General features: G+C 39.9%; 1 protein-coding gene across 1 annotated transcript in view; it reads right to left on the bottom strand.

Moving 5' to 3' along the window:
* LOC137648072 (serine-rich adhesin for platelets-like) overlaps positions 1-15,000 on the bottom strand; it is a 57,917-nt gene that overhangs the window by 41,267 nt on the left and 1,650 nt on the right. The window contains exons 2-8 of the mRNA XM_068381011.1: positions 13,052-13,279; positions 12,751-12,914; positions 11,898-12,024; positions 11,575-11,763; positions 4,969-5,181; positions 4,068-4,234; positions 1,053-1,144 (exon numbers count right to left, since the gene is read on the bottom strand). Coding sequence (XP_068237112.1) covers positions 1,053-1,144; positions 4,068-4,234; positions 4,969-5,181; positions 11,575-11,763; positions 11,898-12,024; positions 12,751-12,914; positions 13,052-13,279 — 1,180 coding nt within the window. The remainder of the gene's footprint in view (positions 1-1,052; positions 1,145-4,067; positions 4,235-4,968; positions 5,182-11,574; positions 11,764-11,897; positions 12,025-12,750; positions 12,915-13,051; positions 13,280-15,000) is intronic.

The raw sequence follows: 15,000 nt of genomic DNA, 5'->3' as shown, positions 1-15,000 counted from the left end.
AGGGATTTTCGTTTGGATTTATCAGAGATCTTCCACCTATCGTGCTGACATGTGCATTAAGTGCGCGTCACCAGATGAGCGTATCCAGCCTCTAACCAATGTTATGGGACCAATTCCTGATTTCCGCTGAATCAACGACCTTCCAAAAACGTTCACAACTTGCCAGCTCCACACGATCGACACTCTCACAGTTCCTGTCTCTCTCTCTCTTATTCGTTTGGTGTCTCGCCTGAACCAGTAGAAGACCAGCTGCCGCATTCACTGAACGGATGGAATTGGTAGAGAAGTTCCTGATGTTTATTCAAAGAGAAAATATGATGATGAAAAAATAATAAAAGTTGGTTGGAGGGAGACAGCTGGCGGCGTCTGTAGGAATTCATCAGTTCTATATTTAATGATATGACTGTGGGAGAACATTCTCTCTTTATTGGGGGTGGGGGGGGGGGGGGGAGCGGCCACTTGTCGAATTTTGAATTTGATAGATTTTTATAGTTTTTGAGATACAGAAATAAAAAGAGATCTTTCCTGATTCACATATTGATGGATTCGACTATTTTAATCCAATTGTATTAAGGATGAAAAATATTGATTTTATGCTGTTGTTCGGTAGTCGATTTTCAAAGGACGAGAACTTTATTTCTGAATACATTTTATTCGGAAAATATAAAATGAATATCGTGTGTTTTACTTAATTGATTATATCTTTTGTCTTGCAATCAATAAAATATTTCTATTAAGTTTTCAAGGTTATATATATATATACATACATATATATATATATATATATATATATATATATATATATATATATATATATATATATATATATATATATATATATATATATATATATATATATATATATATATACAGTATATAGGTAGGTAAGTAGGTAGGTATATATGTCTGTGTATATAGAACATAATTTTTAACTGAAGGCTCGTGGCCGTCCAAATTGTGAAGGATATTCTCTTACTAGGCACGTATATAATCCTGATAATCAATAATGATAAAGTCGAGAAGTTAGTGGAAAGCCACACAGATAAGCTCACCAATGAGGAGCTGCAGCAGCATGAGAGGGAGCATCAACAGATGAAGATGGAGAGAATTTCTTCTTGCAAAACAATATCTCTTTCGTGGAGGTCTAACGAGGTATAGTATGGAATTGTTTGATAAAATGGTGACAATTTCAAACCATTGTAAAATGCATTTGGAAAAAGAATAAAAAATATTAAATAGATTTTTATCAGAATCAAAACCTGGTGATACCCAAGTAGGATCATATCAAGAAAAAAGAAAAAAAAATATAGACACTTTCTCAACAACTATTACACCACAATGCCCTTAGGCCAGCAACTGTTTTCAGTCCAGGTGAACCGAAGGTAAATTTCATTGTGCTTCGTCAATTCTTTTATTACATTTTAGTAAGTAGTGTTTAAATATGTATTATACCGTTAACTTTCGTGATACATACTCTATTTATTTTTTGTAGGGGCTGCAACGTATCATTTACACATCTTTATTGCAAAAATTCTATTGGTATGTATTATCGACGTATGCGAGGTACTTTTGTTTTATTGAAAAAAAAAGCAATATACATAGAAACCCACTTAACATGGTATTAACTTGATCGCAAAGAAAAAAGGGAAAAAAATCAAGTCCTTGTGCCATTCCTACTCCTGCTTGACCATTGCACTGTACCAACATTGTAATCCTTATGGATCATCATATCAACGAATAATGGAGATGTCGGTGAGTACTACAATAGCATTCAGTCTTACTACCCATCTATTTAACATACCACAGTGCATATCATTATCACTATTCATTGTATTTCCTATTATAAACTTAACTGAATAATATTGTACTGTGCTGTGTGTGTGCGTACCTATATATATATATATATATATATATATATATATATATATATATATATATATATATATATATATATATATATATATATATACATATATATATATATATATATATATATATATATATATATATATATACATATGTATATATATATATATATATATATATATATATATATATATATATATATATATATATATATATATAGGTACAAATACCCTTTAATGTCGAATTTACTTTGAACCGGGAACAACAGACCAGAAGGATTTTATTCTTTTTTATATACTTCTCCCCGGTCAAGGATTCGATCCTTGGCCGCTGAGTGAAATTAAAGGTGACGGTTGACTTTGACTGCTCGACTTTAAAGAGAGATAAGAGTTGATTCTGATTCTGTTTTACATGTTTCTTTTGAATGAATTACCTGTACATTGAATCGATATCAACTTATCTCCATCATTACACCTAGGCCTAAATGGTATGTTTGTAACACTTGGCTGTTAATGGTAGTATTATCACTATCACTTGAGATTTTCATATATGCATATACCTTTCAATACTGAACTCGCTCTGCCTTGGGATCACAGACCCAACCGTTGCCTTTAATTCAACTCCGTGACGAAGGTTCGAATCCTTGCATGGACAGGATTACGTTTTAAACATACTCTCCCTTATGATCGGTCTAAAAGATGAGCAAATAATGTATTAGATAGTAATTACAAGATGAAATAGACATTTTATAGTTTCTTTAACAGAATTTGGGTTTCAGTCTCAGATGTAACCCGTATTACTGTATTCATTGTAAGCGTAAATGATGCTTTATATGAATAACATGTTGAAACATAAAATTACCAATGCTATAAATTTTAAGTTACTCAGTTTATAAACAATAATGTAAGTAAATCGTATGTTTTGAGAATACTACTACTACTACTACTACTACTACTACTACTACTACTACTACTACTACTACTACTAACCCTTTATAAAAACTAATCCATAAAGGGGGAATAAATAATTTTTTATGTAATCTTTTTTTTTAAATCTGGTGAATGCTTCTGCTGCCATTATTACCTAACTGAGCCTTTATTAAAATGTAGCAAGGGCCAGAATTACATAGCTTAATACTTCTAGCGTGTACATGATATTCCTGGAAAATAAAATTCAGACATATATACTGTAAATATAAAGTTTAGTTCAATTATTTGATTAAGTTGAACATCAATAATTACAAATGATGAAACTCTGTGGTTCCTTTCGATAAGAAGCACTATCACTTAGCGTATATCTAAACTATATTTTTTATTTTTTTCATTTTTTTTTTACTCATCATAGCTTTTGGGAAGCCCTGGAGTATAACTATCCAGCATTTCCTATGTATTACAATTCTTTTTTGTGTGTCTATTGATATATAAGCGTATTTCTCAAGTTTATTTACTGCATACCATTTCTGTGTATTTTGTTTGGGAAGGAAAATACGAAACATTTGATATAATTTACTATAATGTTCGTAAGGCTCTGCCGGACTTAAAGATGATTTTAAATATATAAATTCTTATTATTAAATAATAGATAACAGATAATTAGGTCCAGTATATCATTAAATGGCTAAACATTTACACTATAAATTGGAGACAAATTAGGAGATACAGTATATAACATTTTGTAATTTTCCATGTTTTAAAAATTGAAAATACATTGTAATTCCATAAACCAAATCAATGCCTAAGGTTGGTATTTCGATGGCAAGAAGTTTGTCATTTTTCATTTCTGAGCAATGAAGTCTTATCAACAATAAAATGTAAAACGTGGGGAAAGACCAAGGAGTATACAAAAAATGAGTATGATCAATGCTTATTTTTTTACATGTTTTATAATCATCAGCCAAACAATCAATTCTATTAATCTCACCGTACTTTTGCTGAATCCTTTATTTTATGGTTGAGCCGGTTTAGATATGGCTTTTTAATTCAGAGGGTGCAGATGAAGCATTTTTTGATTGAACCGGTGTACATGCGGCATTGTTTAATTCAGCTGGTGTAGATGAGGCGTTGCTTAGTTCAGTGGGTGTAGGTGTGGTTAGTTTAACTCAGAGGGTGAAAAAGCAGCGTTGATTAGGTCAACGGATGTTGATGCGATGTTTAACTCAGCGTCTGTAGATTCGGCATTATTCGGTTCACTGGTATATATACGGTGTTGATTTGTTCAGTAGATGTAGATGCGGCAGTGTTTAATTCAGTGTGCGAGGAGGCGGCATTGTGAAGTTCAGCGGGTGCAGAGGAGTTGTTCTCTAATCCAGCAGGTGCAGAATTGGTGTTGTTTAGTTTAGCTGGTGCTGATAAGGCTTTGTTTAGTTTAGCTGGGGCATTTGAAACATTGTTTAGTTCAGAGTGGGTAGAAGCCGTGGTGTTTAGTTTCTCAGGTGCAGATATAGAGTTGTTTAATTCAGTGGGTGTAGTTCAGCTTGTAGAGATGCAGTGTTTTTATTTCAGCAGATTCTGGTGTGGTGTTCTTCAATTCAGAGGGCGCAGATGTGGTACTGTTAATTTCAGGATACAGAAGTAGCGGTATTTAATTTAGCAGGTGCAGATTAAGCATTTTTAAGTTAGGTTGGTGCAGGTACAGCATCATTTAGTTCATTAGGTACGTATGCAGCGCTGATTAGGTCAGCGGATGCAGATACAATGTTTTTTTTTTTTTTTTTTTTAATGCAGAGTGGGTAGTTTCGTCATTATTTAGTTCAGTGGGTGTTTTGTTTATTTCAGCGAGTGTTCATGAGGCCTTGTTGATAAGTTCAGCAGATGAAGATGCAATGTTTTTTAATTCATAGTGTGTAGTTTCATCATTATTTAATTCAGCGAGTGTATTGTTTAATTGAATGGGTGTAGATGCAGCATTCTTTGGTTCAGTAGGTGAAGAAGCAGCATTGTTTAGTTCAGTGGATGCAGATGCAACATTGTATAGCTCAGTAGGTGCAGATTCAGAGTTGTTTAATTCAGCGTTTGCAGACGTGGCATTGATAAGTTCCGCAGAGGTAGATATGATGTTCTTAATTCAGTGTGGAATTGTCATTATTTGATTCAGTGGTTGTACTGTTTATTTCAGCTGGAATAGATGCGGCATTGTTTAGTTCAGCAGGTGCAGATGAGGTATTGTTTCCTTCAGCAGGGGCAAAAGGGAAGTTGTTCTGTTCAGCGGGTGCAAATGTAGAATTGCTTACTCCAATGGGTATAGATGCAGAGTTGTTTATTTTAGCTGGTAGAGATGCAGCACTGATGAGTTCAGGGAATGTAGATGTGATGTTGTCTATTTCAGTGGGTGTAGATTCAGCATTATTGATATCAGAGTATGTTTTGTTTATTTAAGTGGATGTAGATGTGTCATTGTTGACTTCACAGGGCGCAAATAAGGCAATGTTCACGTCATTGAGTGCAGGTGGTTGAGTTTTTAAGTTCAGCGAGTGAAGATGCATTAATGTTTAGTTCAGTGGGTGTAGATGTACTGATGTTTAGTTCAGCTGGTACATATGCAGCATTGTTTACTTCAGCAGATACACGTACTGCACTGTTTATTTAATCGGGTGTCTATAAGAAGTTGTTTAATTCAGTGGGAATTGATGAGGTGTTATCTAGTTCAGCAAATGTAGATGCAGTGTTGCAGAGTTCAGCATGTGCACATGCAGCATTATTTTGTTCAGAATTTACAGAGAGGGTTTTGTATAGTTCAGCAGGTGCAGATGCAGTATTGCTTAGTTCAGAAGGCTGTAGATACAGTGTTGTTACTGTAGCATTTGCAACTATATTGGTGTTTAGTTCAGTGGGTACATGTTTGCCCTGTTTAGTTACGAAGGTGCAAAACTAGTGTTGTTTAGCTCAAAATGTCAAGATGTGTTTTTTTTTTTTTTTTTTTTTAGTTTAGAAGGTGCATAGGAAGCATTGTTTAATTCATCTTGTGCAGATAAAGCATTGTTTAGTTCACCAGGTGCAGATACAGCATTATCAAGTTAAGCAAGTACAGATTTAGATCATTGGATGCAGATGCAAAGTTGTTTAGTTGAGCCTTTGCATATGCAGCATTGATTAGTTCAGTGGATGCAGTGTAGCTGTGGCGTTGTTTAGTTCAGTGAGTGCAGTTGAGACATTATTTACTTCATCAGGGCTGAGAGCAGTTGTTTAGTTCATTGGGTGAAGATGTAGCGTTGTCTAGTGCAGAGGGTGTAGATGTGGCGTTGTTTGCCTCAGAGGGCGCAGATGTGTGTTGATCTTTACAGTGAATGTACATATGTTATTTAATTCAGACTGTGTAGATTCGGCATTATTTAATTTAGCGGGTGTGCATAGATTGTTTATTTCAGTAGGTGTAGATGCAGTGTAGTTTAGTTTAGCGGGTGCAGATTAGGGATTTTTTAGCTTTTGCGGGTGCAAAAGAGGATTTTTTTAGTTCAGCGGGTGCAAATGAAGCATTGTTTAGTTCAATGGGTGTAGGTGCAGTGTTGATTAGTTCAGCTGGTGCTTATGCCGCATGTTTTGGCTCAACCAATACAGATTCCACAGTGTTTAGTTAATCAGGTGTAGATGCAGCGTTGTCTAATTCAGCGGAGGTAGATTAGGTATTGCATAATTCAGCATGTGTAGATGCAGCATTCTTTAGTTCAGCGGGTGCACATGCAGCATTTTTTTTATTTTGACAATTGCAGATACGGCGCTGTTTAGTTCAATGGGTGCAGATGTGGCATTGTTTAGTCCAGCATCAAATTTTGCAGATGTGGTGATGTTTAGTTGAGTGGGTGCATAACATGTATTGTTTGGTTTAGTGTGTGCAGATGATGAATTATTTACTTCAATGGGTGCAGAAAAGGAAGTTGTTTAGTTCAGTGGGTGCAGGTGCAGCGTCATTAAGTTTACTGGGTGTAGGTGGGTTGTTTAGTTCATGAGGTGCAGATGTGGTGTTATCTATTTCAGTTGGGGTAGATGATGTGTTGGATTGTTCCGTATAGGGAAGAGGCACATTTGTCTAGTTTAACTTATGAATTTGTAGCGTTATTTTGTCCAGTGTTTGCAGACACAGAATTGCTTAAGTTCAGCTGGTGCAGATGCAGTTGTGACGGACCGATAGAGGAGTTGTGAACTCAAAGGCAGATTGGAAACGACTGAGTTATTTATTAAGGAACTCTCTTCTTTATATACAAAATCTCAAGGCAACAGGACATAACCTGTTCGAGAGAAAGATAATGTTACAGAGCAAAACGGAGACATGATCATTCAGGTTCTTTTTAGTGCGAGGGAAGAGCGCAGATACAAGCATAATATATACAAAATAATTATGTACAATTGTGTGACACACGGTTGGTACATGGCTCCCCCCCTAAAAATGACATACTGTACATGTTAAATAGGGCGCCCTGATCTAGAGAGGCGAACTGTAGGCGGGTCATCTGGCAGAAGATAAGCAGGTTTTAGACGATCAATGGAGACCCAGTGTTCTTTGCCCCGAATGTTTAGGAGGAATGCTTTCGGACTGCGTCGGATCACAAGGAAAGGGCCCGTGTAAGGGGGCGTTAGTGGTGGCTTGCTGGTGTCGTTGCGCAGGAAGACGTGCGTTGCAGAGTGCAAGTCCGTTGGTATGTGATGCTTCGCTGGGGGCTTGTAAGTCTGGCGGCACGGAGTAAATTTTCTCACGACGTGACGTATGCGCACGTATGCGCTGGAGATTGTCGGAGGAGGTTGTAAAAGGAAAAAATTCGGCAGGGACGACCAACGGGTCGCCATACACCATTTCGGCTGCCGAGACGTCGAGGGCGTCTTTAGGAGTGGTCCTTAGTCCAAGAAGGACCCAGGGAATCTGAGTAAACCAGTTGCAATCCTTGCAGCGGGACATCAAAGCTGCTTTGAGGGTGCGATGAAAACGTTCAACCATTCCATTGGCAGCGGGGTTGTAGGCCGTTGTCTGATGTAGGGTGATGCCCAGGAGATTTGCTAATGACGTCCATAATGAGAGGTGAAAGTTGTTCCCCTGTCCGAAGTCCTTGTGATGTGGGTAGGGGGCCTACAACGTCGACGTGAATGTGTGCGAAACGACGCTGAGGTTGAGGAAAGGTGCCCACTCCTGAATCCGTGTGTCGATGTACTTTGGAAGTTTGGCAAGAAGTACACGCACGGACCCAATCCTTAGCATCCTTAGAAATGCCGTGCCAAATGAACTTTGCCTTCAGCAGCTGTGCAGTAGAACGACACGAGGGATGTGAAAGGCCGTGGATGAAATCAAACACCTGTCGGCGCATGGGAGCAGGAATCCAAGGTCGCGGTCTACCAGTACTGACGTCACAGAGGAGGGTGGTGTTGGAGTCTTCGAGGGGAAAATCCTCCCAACGGAGGGACGTGCAGGATGTCCTACAAGCTTGATACTCTGGATCCTGTCGTTGGGCTTCAGCCAGGGCGTTGTAATCCAATCCCAGTTGAACGGCAGCCAACGTGTTTCTTGACAGGGCATCGGCAACGGGATTCATTTTCCCAGGGACGTATTGGAGGGTGCAATTGTATTCAGCCATGGCGGAGAGATGTCGGCGTTGACGGGCGGACCAGGCGTCAGACTGTCGAGTGAAGGCGTGCACCAGAGGCATGTGGTCTGTACGGATGACGAAGGGCGTACCTTCTAAGAAATGGCGAAAGTGACGGACAGCCAAGTGCACCGCCAGCAATTCTCGATCGAAGGTAGAATAACCCGATTCTGCCTTGGACAGTTTTCTGCTGAAGAAGGCCAATGGGCGGGGCGAGCCTTTGACCACCTGCTCGAGTACTGCACCAATAGCGACATCGCTGGCATCGGTGGAGAGAAGGAGAGGGGCGTGTGGGATAGGAAAAGTGAGAGCCGCAGCAGTTCATAGGGCCTTCTTTGCATTGCAGAAGGCTGCTTCTTGAAGGGGACCCCACTTCAGGTCCTTTGGCTTGCCCTTGAGGGAGGCGTAGAGGGGAGCAAGAGTGGCGGCAATGGATGGCAGAAAACGGTGATAATAGTTGATCATGCCCAAGAATTCCTGCAGAGCTTTGACGGTCGAGGGCGTGGGGAAATTCTGAACGGCTACTACCTTCTCAGGGAGGGGATGGACTCCTTCAGGAGTGATGCGGTGCCCTAAGAACGACACTTCGTTGGCGCCAAAGGTACACTTGTCGTACCGGACTACAAGGCCGTTTTGTTGCAGGCGGTCGAGCACGATGCGCAGGTGACGGAGGTGTTCCTCTTTTGAGGAGGAGAACACAAGTATGTCGTCCACATAACATACACAGAAAGGGAGGTCCCCTAAGATGCCATCCATGAGACGTTGAAACGTTGCCCCAGCATTACGAAGGCCAAAACAGGAGTAATTGAAGGTGTATGTGCCAAACGGAGTGGTGATGGAGGTCTTGGGGATGTCTTCTGGGTTCATAGGCACCTGATAATACCCCTTCAGGAGGTCGAGCGTAGAGAAAACCTTCGCTTTGTGCAGGTAGGAGGTCACGTCGGCAATGTTTGGGAGGGCGTAGTGATCCGGTTCTGTTTGCATGTTCAGGTGCCTGTAATCCCCGCACGGACGGAGGGAGCCGTCTTTCTTCAGAACGATGTGTAAGGGTGACGACCATGGGCTGGAGGCCTTTTGGCAAAGGCCCATTTTCTCCATTTCGGCGAACGTCTGTTTGGCGGCTGCCAATCGTTCCGGTGCCAGACGTCTGAATTTTGTGAAGACTGGGGGTCCCGTCGTCTTGATATGGTGATAAATACCGTGCTTGGCAGGAACCGTGGGCGTTTAGCAAAGTTCTGGACGGAAAACTTCCGGGTACGACGTGAGGAGGTGGGCGTAGGCATCCGTGGGTGCGCGGATGTGGAGAGCGAGGTTAGAGGGGGCGGGTTGAAGAGGTGTCGACAAGTACGAGTCTGCGTTGACCAATCGTCGGTGGGAGACATCAACCAGAAGGTGAAAATGAGAGAGGAAATCCGCACCGAGGATTTGCATTGTGACGTCAGCAACGAGAAACTTCCAATTGAATTTACCGTTTTCGAACGATAATGTGAGGTTCTCGTAACCGTAGGTGGGTATCGCAGATCCGTTGGCAGCTACCAAGCGGACGTCGGCAGATGTAGACAGACTACGTTGTGCCTTGAAGAGTTTCCTTGGCAAAAGAGAACGACAAGCACTCGTGTCTACCAAAAATTGCACGCCCGATCCTGCATCCTGTAAAATGAAAAGATTAGAAACATGGGAGGCCACCGCCACAAGCGATGGCCTACTTACACATTTTTTGGCCACTGACAATCTTTGGCACATTTCTTCGCGGTTGCCCCGAATCTGAAGTGGTAGTAGCAAAACTGCGGCGGATGGGAGGTAGTAAGTGGCTGTAGAAGACGTTCGTTGGGGCGCGAGCGATTGGTGGGTGGTGGGCGGCTTTGTCGCCGCTTCGGTACGTCACTGGGTAGGCGTGTATGTCCTACGGCATTCATGTCAGCTTCGGTTGACGTTGAATAGGCATCCTCGTCGTCAGGGGTGGAGGCGTTGATGGAGGTCTTGAAGTGGCTGTCCATAAGGGCGTCGGCTTTGGTCATCAAGTCCTTTATGGGTAAACTATCGACATCGGGTATGGCAGCGCGCACAGGTTCAGGTAAACGGCGTATCCAAAGGGCACGGAGTAGGTTCACCTCACGAGGAGAGCCGTCTGCGGCAGGTTGAAGGCGAGCGATACTGGTCATTTCCCTGAGGGCAAGCAAAGCCCTTTGGTCCCCCAACGGTTGTTGCGAGAGCTGAAAAAGCTTTGCTATACGGGCGGCTGGCGACGGCGAGTACTGCTGCAGAAGGTATGATTTGAGGACGTCATACGCTATTGGGGTGTCTCCTTGTTCACAAAGCCAGTCGGATATTTCTGGGAAGGTGTCCTCGGGTATCGCCGCGAGAACATAATCCGCTTTAGTGGTTGAGCGAGTCACGCCCCTGAAACGAAAGTGGACTTCAGCGCATTGAAACCAAGCGAACGCTTCTCCGCTATCGAACGGTGAAAGTTTCAATGGAGCGGCCGCAGTGCCAACTGCTGGGGTAGAGTCCGCCTCCGTCCTATTACCAACGATGGAGGGGCGAGGGAGGTGGGGGTGGAAGGCAGCGAGTCGACTTCCGGGGTCACCAATGTGACGGGCCGAGAGAGGAGTTGTGAACTCAAAGGCAGATTGGAAACGACTGAGTTGTTTATTAAGGAACACTCTTCTTTATATACAAAACCTCAAGGCAACATGACATGACCTGTTCGAGAGACAGATAATGTTATAGAGCAAAACGGAGACATGATCATTCAGGTTCTTTTTAGTGCGAGTGAAGAGCGCAGATACAAGCATATTATATACAAAATAATTATGTACAATTGTGTGACACACGGTTGGTACACAGTGTTGTTTATTTCAGAGGGTGTTGATGCAGTGGTGTTTAGTTCAGAATGTGTAGATGTAGCGCTGTTTGGTTCAGTGGTTACAAATCAAGCATTGTTTTGTTCAGCAGGTTCAGATGTAGCCTTGGTTAGTTTAGCAGGTGCCCATGCCGAATTTTTACTTCAAAAGGTACAAATGAGGCAATGTTTAGTTCAGTGTCTGTAGATGTAGTGTTTTTAGTTCAGCGGGTGCTGATAAAGCATTGTTTAGCACAGCATGTATAGATGCAGTTTTGTTTAGCAAAGCTAGTGTAAATACAACATTTAGTTCTGCATTTTGCAGATATAGTGTTTTTTAATTCAGCTGATGTACTCGTAGTATTTAGTTCAACTGATGCATATGCACCCTTGTTTATTTCAGCATATATAAATGCAGTGGCGTTTAGTTCATATGGTGTAGATCCAGTGTTGTTTAATTCAGAGGACATAGATGAGGTTTTGTATAGTTCTGTGGGTATAAATATGGCACTGTTTAATTCAGCGGGTATAGATGAAGCATTGTTTTGTGGGTGCAGATTCGATGTTGTTTATTTCTGAATATATAGACTATGAGTGGGAGTAGATGCCCGGTTTTTATTTTACTGGGTGCAGAGTTAGTGTTGTTTTGTACAGCATCTATAGATTCAGCTTTATTTAGTTCAGTGTATGAAGCTGCATCATTGTTTAATTGAGAGGTGTGCATGTGCAGTGTAGTTTTGTTCAGCATTTGCTGATGCAATATTGTTTAGTTCAATAGGTGTGTTGTATAGTTCAGTGTTTGCAGATGAATAATTTTTAGATTAGTGCATGCAGATTAGGCAGTGTTTAGTTTAGTGAGAGCAGACCAAGCGTTGTTTTGTTCAGCAGTCCAGATGCAGCGTAGTTTAGTTTAGAATATGTAGAAACAGCATTGTTTAGTTAAACGGTTGCAGATAAGACATTGTTTTGATAAGCCGTTGTAGATGCTGTGCTGTTTATTTCAGCATGTTCAGATGTAGCATTGTTTAGTTTATCAGGTGTTGATGTACCTTTGTTTAGTTCAGTGTTTGTGGATGCACTGTTGTTTATCTCAGCCCATGTAGATACAGAGATAGTTCAGCATTTGCATATGCAAAATTGTTGAGTTAAGTGGGGTCAGATAAATCATTTTTTATTGCAGTGGGTGCTGATGTAGAGTTGTTTAATCCAGTAGCTATAATTGTGGCATTGTTAAATTCAATGGGTGTAGATATGGAGCTTTTTAATTCGACTGGTGTTATTTAGTTTGGCCATTGGTTAATTCACTGGGTCCAGATGCATTATTGTTTAGTTTAACAGGTGTAGGAACAGTGATGTTTAGTTCATGGGGTTAAATTGTTCATTCCAGAGGTTGCAGATGCAGTCTTGTTTAGATCAGTGTTTATATATAGTGTTATTTAAGACCGCAGCTGCATATTAGTTAAGAGAGTGTAGATACAGCATTATTTAGCTCAGAAGGTGCAGATGCAGAGTTGTTCAGTTCAGAGTGTGCAGATGTGGATTTTTTTAGTTCAGTGGTTGTAAATGTAGTATTGTTTACTTCAGAGGGTGCAGATGCAATTCTGTTTAGTTCAGCACATGCAGATAAGGTATCATTTATCTCTGCAGATGCAGATGCCGCATTGTTTAGTTCAGTTATTGCTTATGCTACGTCCTTTAGTTTAGCAGCTGCTGCTGCGTCGTTCGGTTCACCGCTTGTAGATGCGGCATGTATGGTACAATAGGTTTGAATGCATTACTGTTTAGATCCGCCATTGCAGATGTAGCATTCTTTAGTTCAACATTTCCTGATGTAGCGTTATTTAGTTCAGCGGATATAGGTGCAGCCTTGTTTAATTTAGCGGTTGCTGATACATCACTGTTTAGTTCAGCTGGTGCAGAAGTAGCATTGTATATTCCAGTTGGTGTAGATGTAGTAATGTTTACCTCAGCAATTGCATATGCAACGTTGTTTACTTGAATGGGTGCTGATGCAGTGCGGTTTGTTTACATGCATGCAGAAGCATTGTTGTTCAGTTCAGAGGGTAAAAATATGCAATGTTTTGTTTAACAGATAAAATTAGGGTATTGTATAACTCATTGGGAGCAGATAAAATGTTGTTAAAGTTCAGCAGTTGCACAGGCGCCATTGTTTAAATAAGTGAGTGCAGATTCAACATTCTTGATCTAAGAGGGTGCAGAGGCTTTGCTGTTTAGTTCAGCGAGTGCAGATATGGCATCATTTAGTTCAGCGGGTCCAGATGAAGTATCTTTTTATTTAGCGAGTGAACATAAAGGGTTGTTTATATCAGCGGGTGCAGATATAGCAATTTTTTCGTTTAGAAGATGCAAATGCACTGTAGTATCGGTTAGTTAAATGGGTACAGGAGTTTATTTTCTCTCTCTTTTTTTGTGGTGCTGTTTAGTTCAGTTAGTGGAAATGTGGCGTTTTTAGAGAGACTTAGCTTTTGTTGTTATGATATGCTCTCCCAAAATCAGTTTTAGTAAAGGTTTATTATACATATGGATATCTATAACCTCTCTACTCCAGGATTAAATCAACACTTTTACAGACAAGATTATGAAAAATTGGGTTCTTATATTATTCAAAAAGTTATTAGAACTAGGCAGTATAGCTCCATTTGCTGACCTCATATAAGTGTTAAGAATACATACATATATATATATATATATATATATATATATATATATATATATATATATATATATATATATATATATATATATATATATATATATATAATATCATTATTGTCATCATCTGTGATTGATAATCAACTACAGGATAAAGGCATTAAACTCGTTTTTTATGTCACTCTATAGCAGCACATTTTCTTAGCTCATCAATATATGGCCTTCTGTTCCTTTCCCTGCATCGTTTAAAATCCCTAGGGACCCATTCAGTTTTCTTCTACACATATACTATATGTCTTTCTCTTAATATGTCCTGCCCATGTTCATTTATCTCTCCTACATATCAGAATATCCTCTACTTTAGTTAGCTCTAGTATCCATGTTACTATTTCTCTCTCTTAGTGGAGTAAGTAGCTTATGTTCTAAGGTTTTAATAAGGTTGTGAATTTTTGAGGCAAAAGGTATTACTGGAAGGACCATCTGATTAAATACCCTAGTTTTAAGAGAATGTGTCATTATAGTTTTTATAATCTCATTTTATTTACAATAGCTCTCCACCCCATGCTTATCCTTCGTTTAATTTTGGTCGCTTGACTAGTGGAAAGACTTACTGTTTGTCCTATTTACTTATAATTTATTCATAAACATCCTCTAGAGCTTCATCCATAACCCTCATTTGTTGTCTCTTTGTTTTCATAGAACATTATCTTAGTTTTACTCATATTCATTTTAGTTCTGCATTCCTGCTTTCACTTTTCAAATCTATCATCTTTTGCAATTAGTCCTATGATTCACTAAAGAAAACTATATCATCATTCTACAAATCTTAATTTGTTAAGGTATTCCCATTAATGTTACGTCCTATATTTTTCCTGTTTACATTTTTTAAAACTTCTAAGCATGCTGTGAATAATTTAGTAGAGATGGCGTCTCCTTGCCTAATTCCTTTATTGATCGGGATTTTCTTATTACTTTTATGTAATTTTAGGCTTGCTATATCTCCCGTACAGATATCTTGAAGTACTATGACAGAAGAGTCATATATTCCTGGTGT

This window comes from Palaemon carinicauda, chromosome 10 (assembly GCF_036898095.1).
Source record: "Palaemon carinicauda isolate YSFRI2023 chromosome 10, ASM3689809v2, whole genome shotgun sequence".
In the NCBI taxonomy this organism is placed as follows: Eukaryota; Metazoa; Arthropoda; class Malacostraca; order Decapoda; family Palaemonidae; genus Palaemon; species Palaemon carinicauda.
Note: the sequence above shows the minus strand (reverse complement) of the source record. Positions and strands in the feature narration are given on the sequence as shown.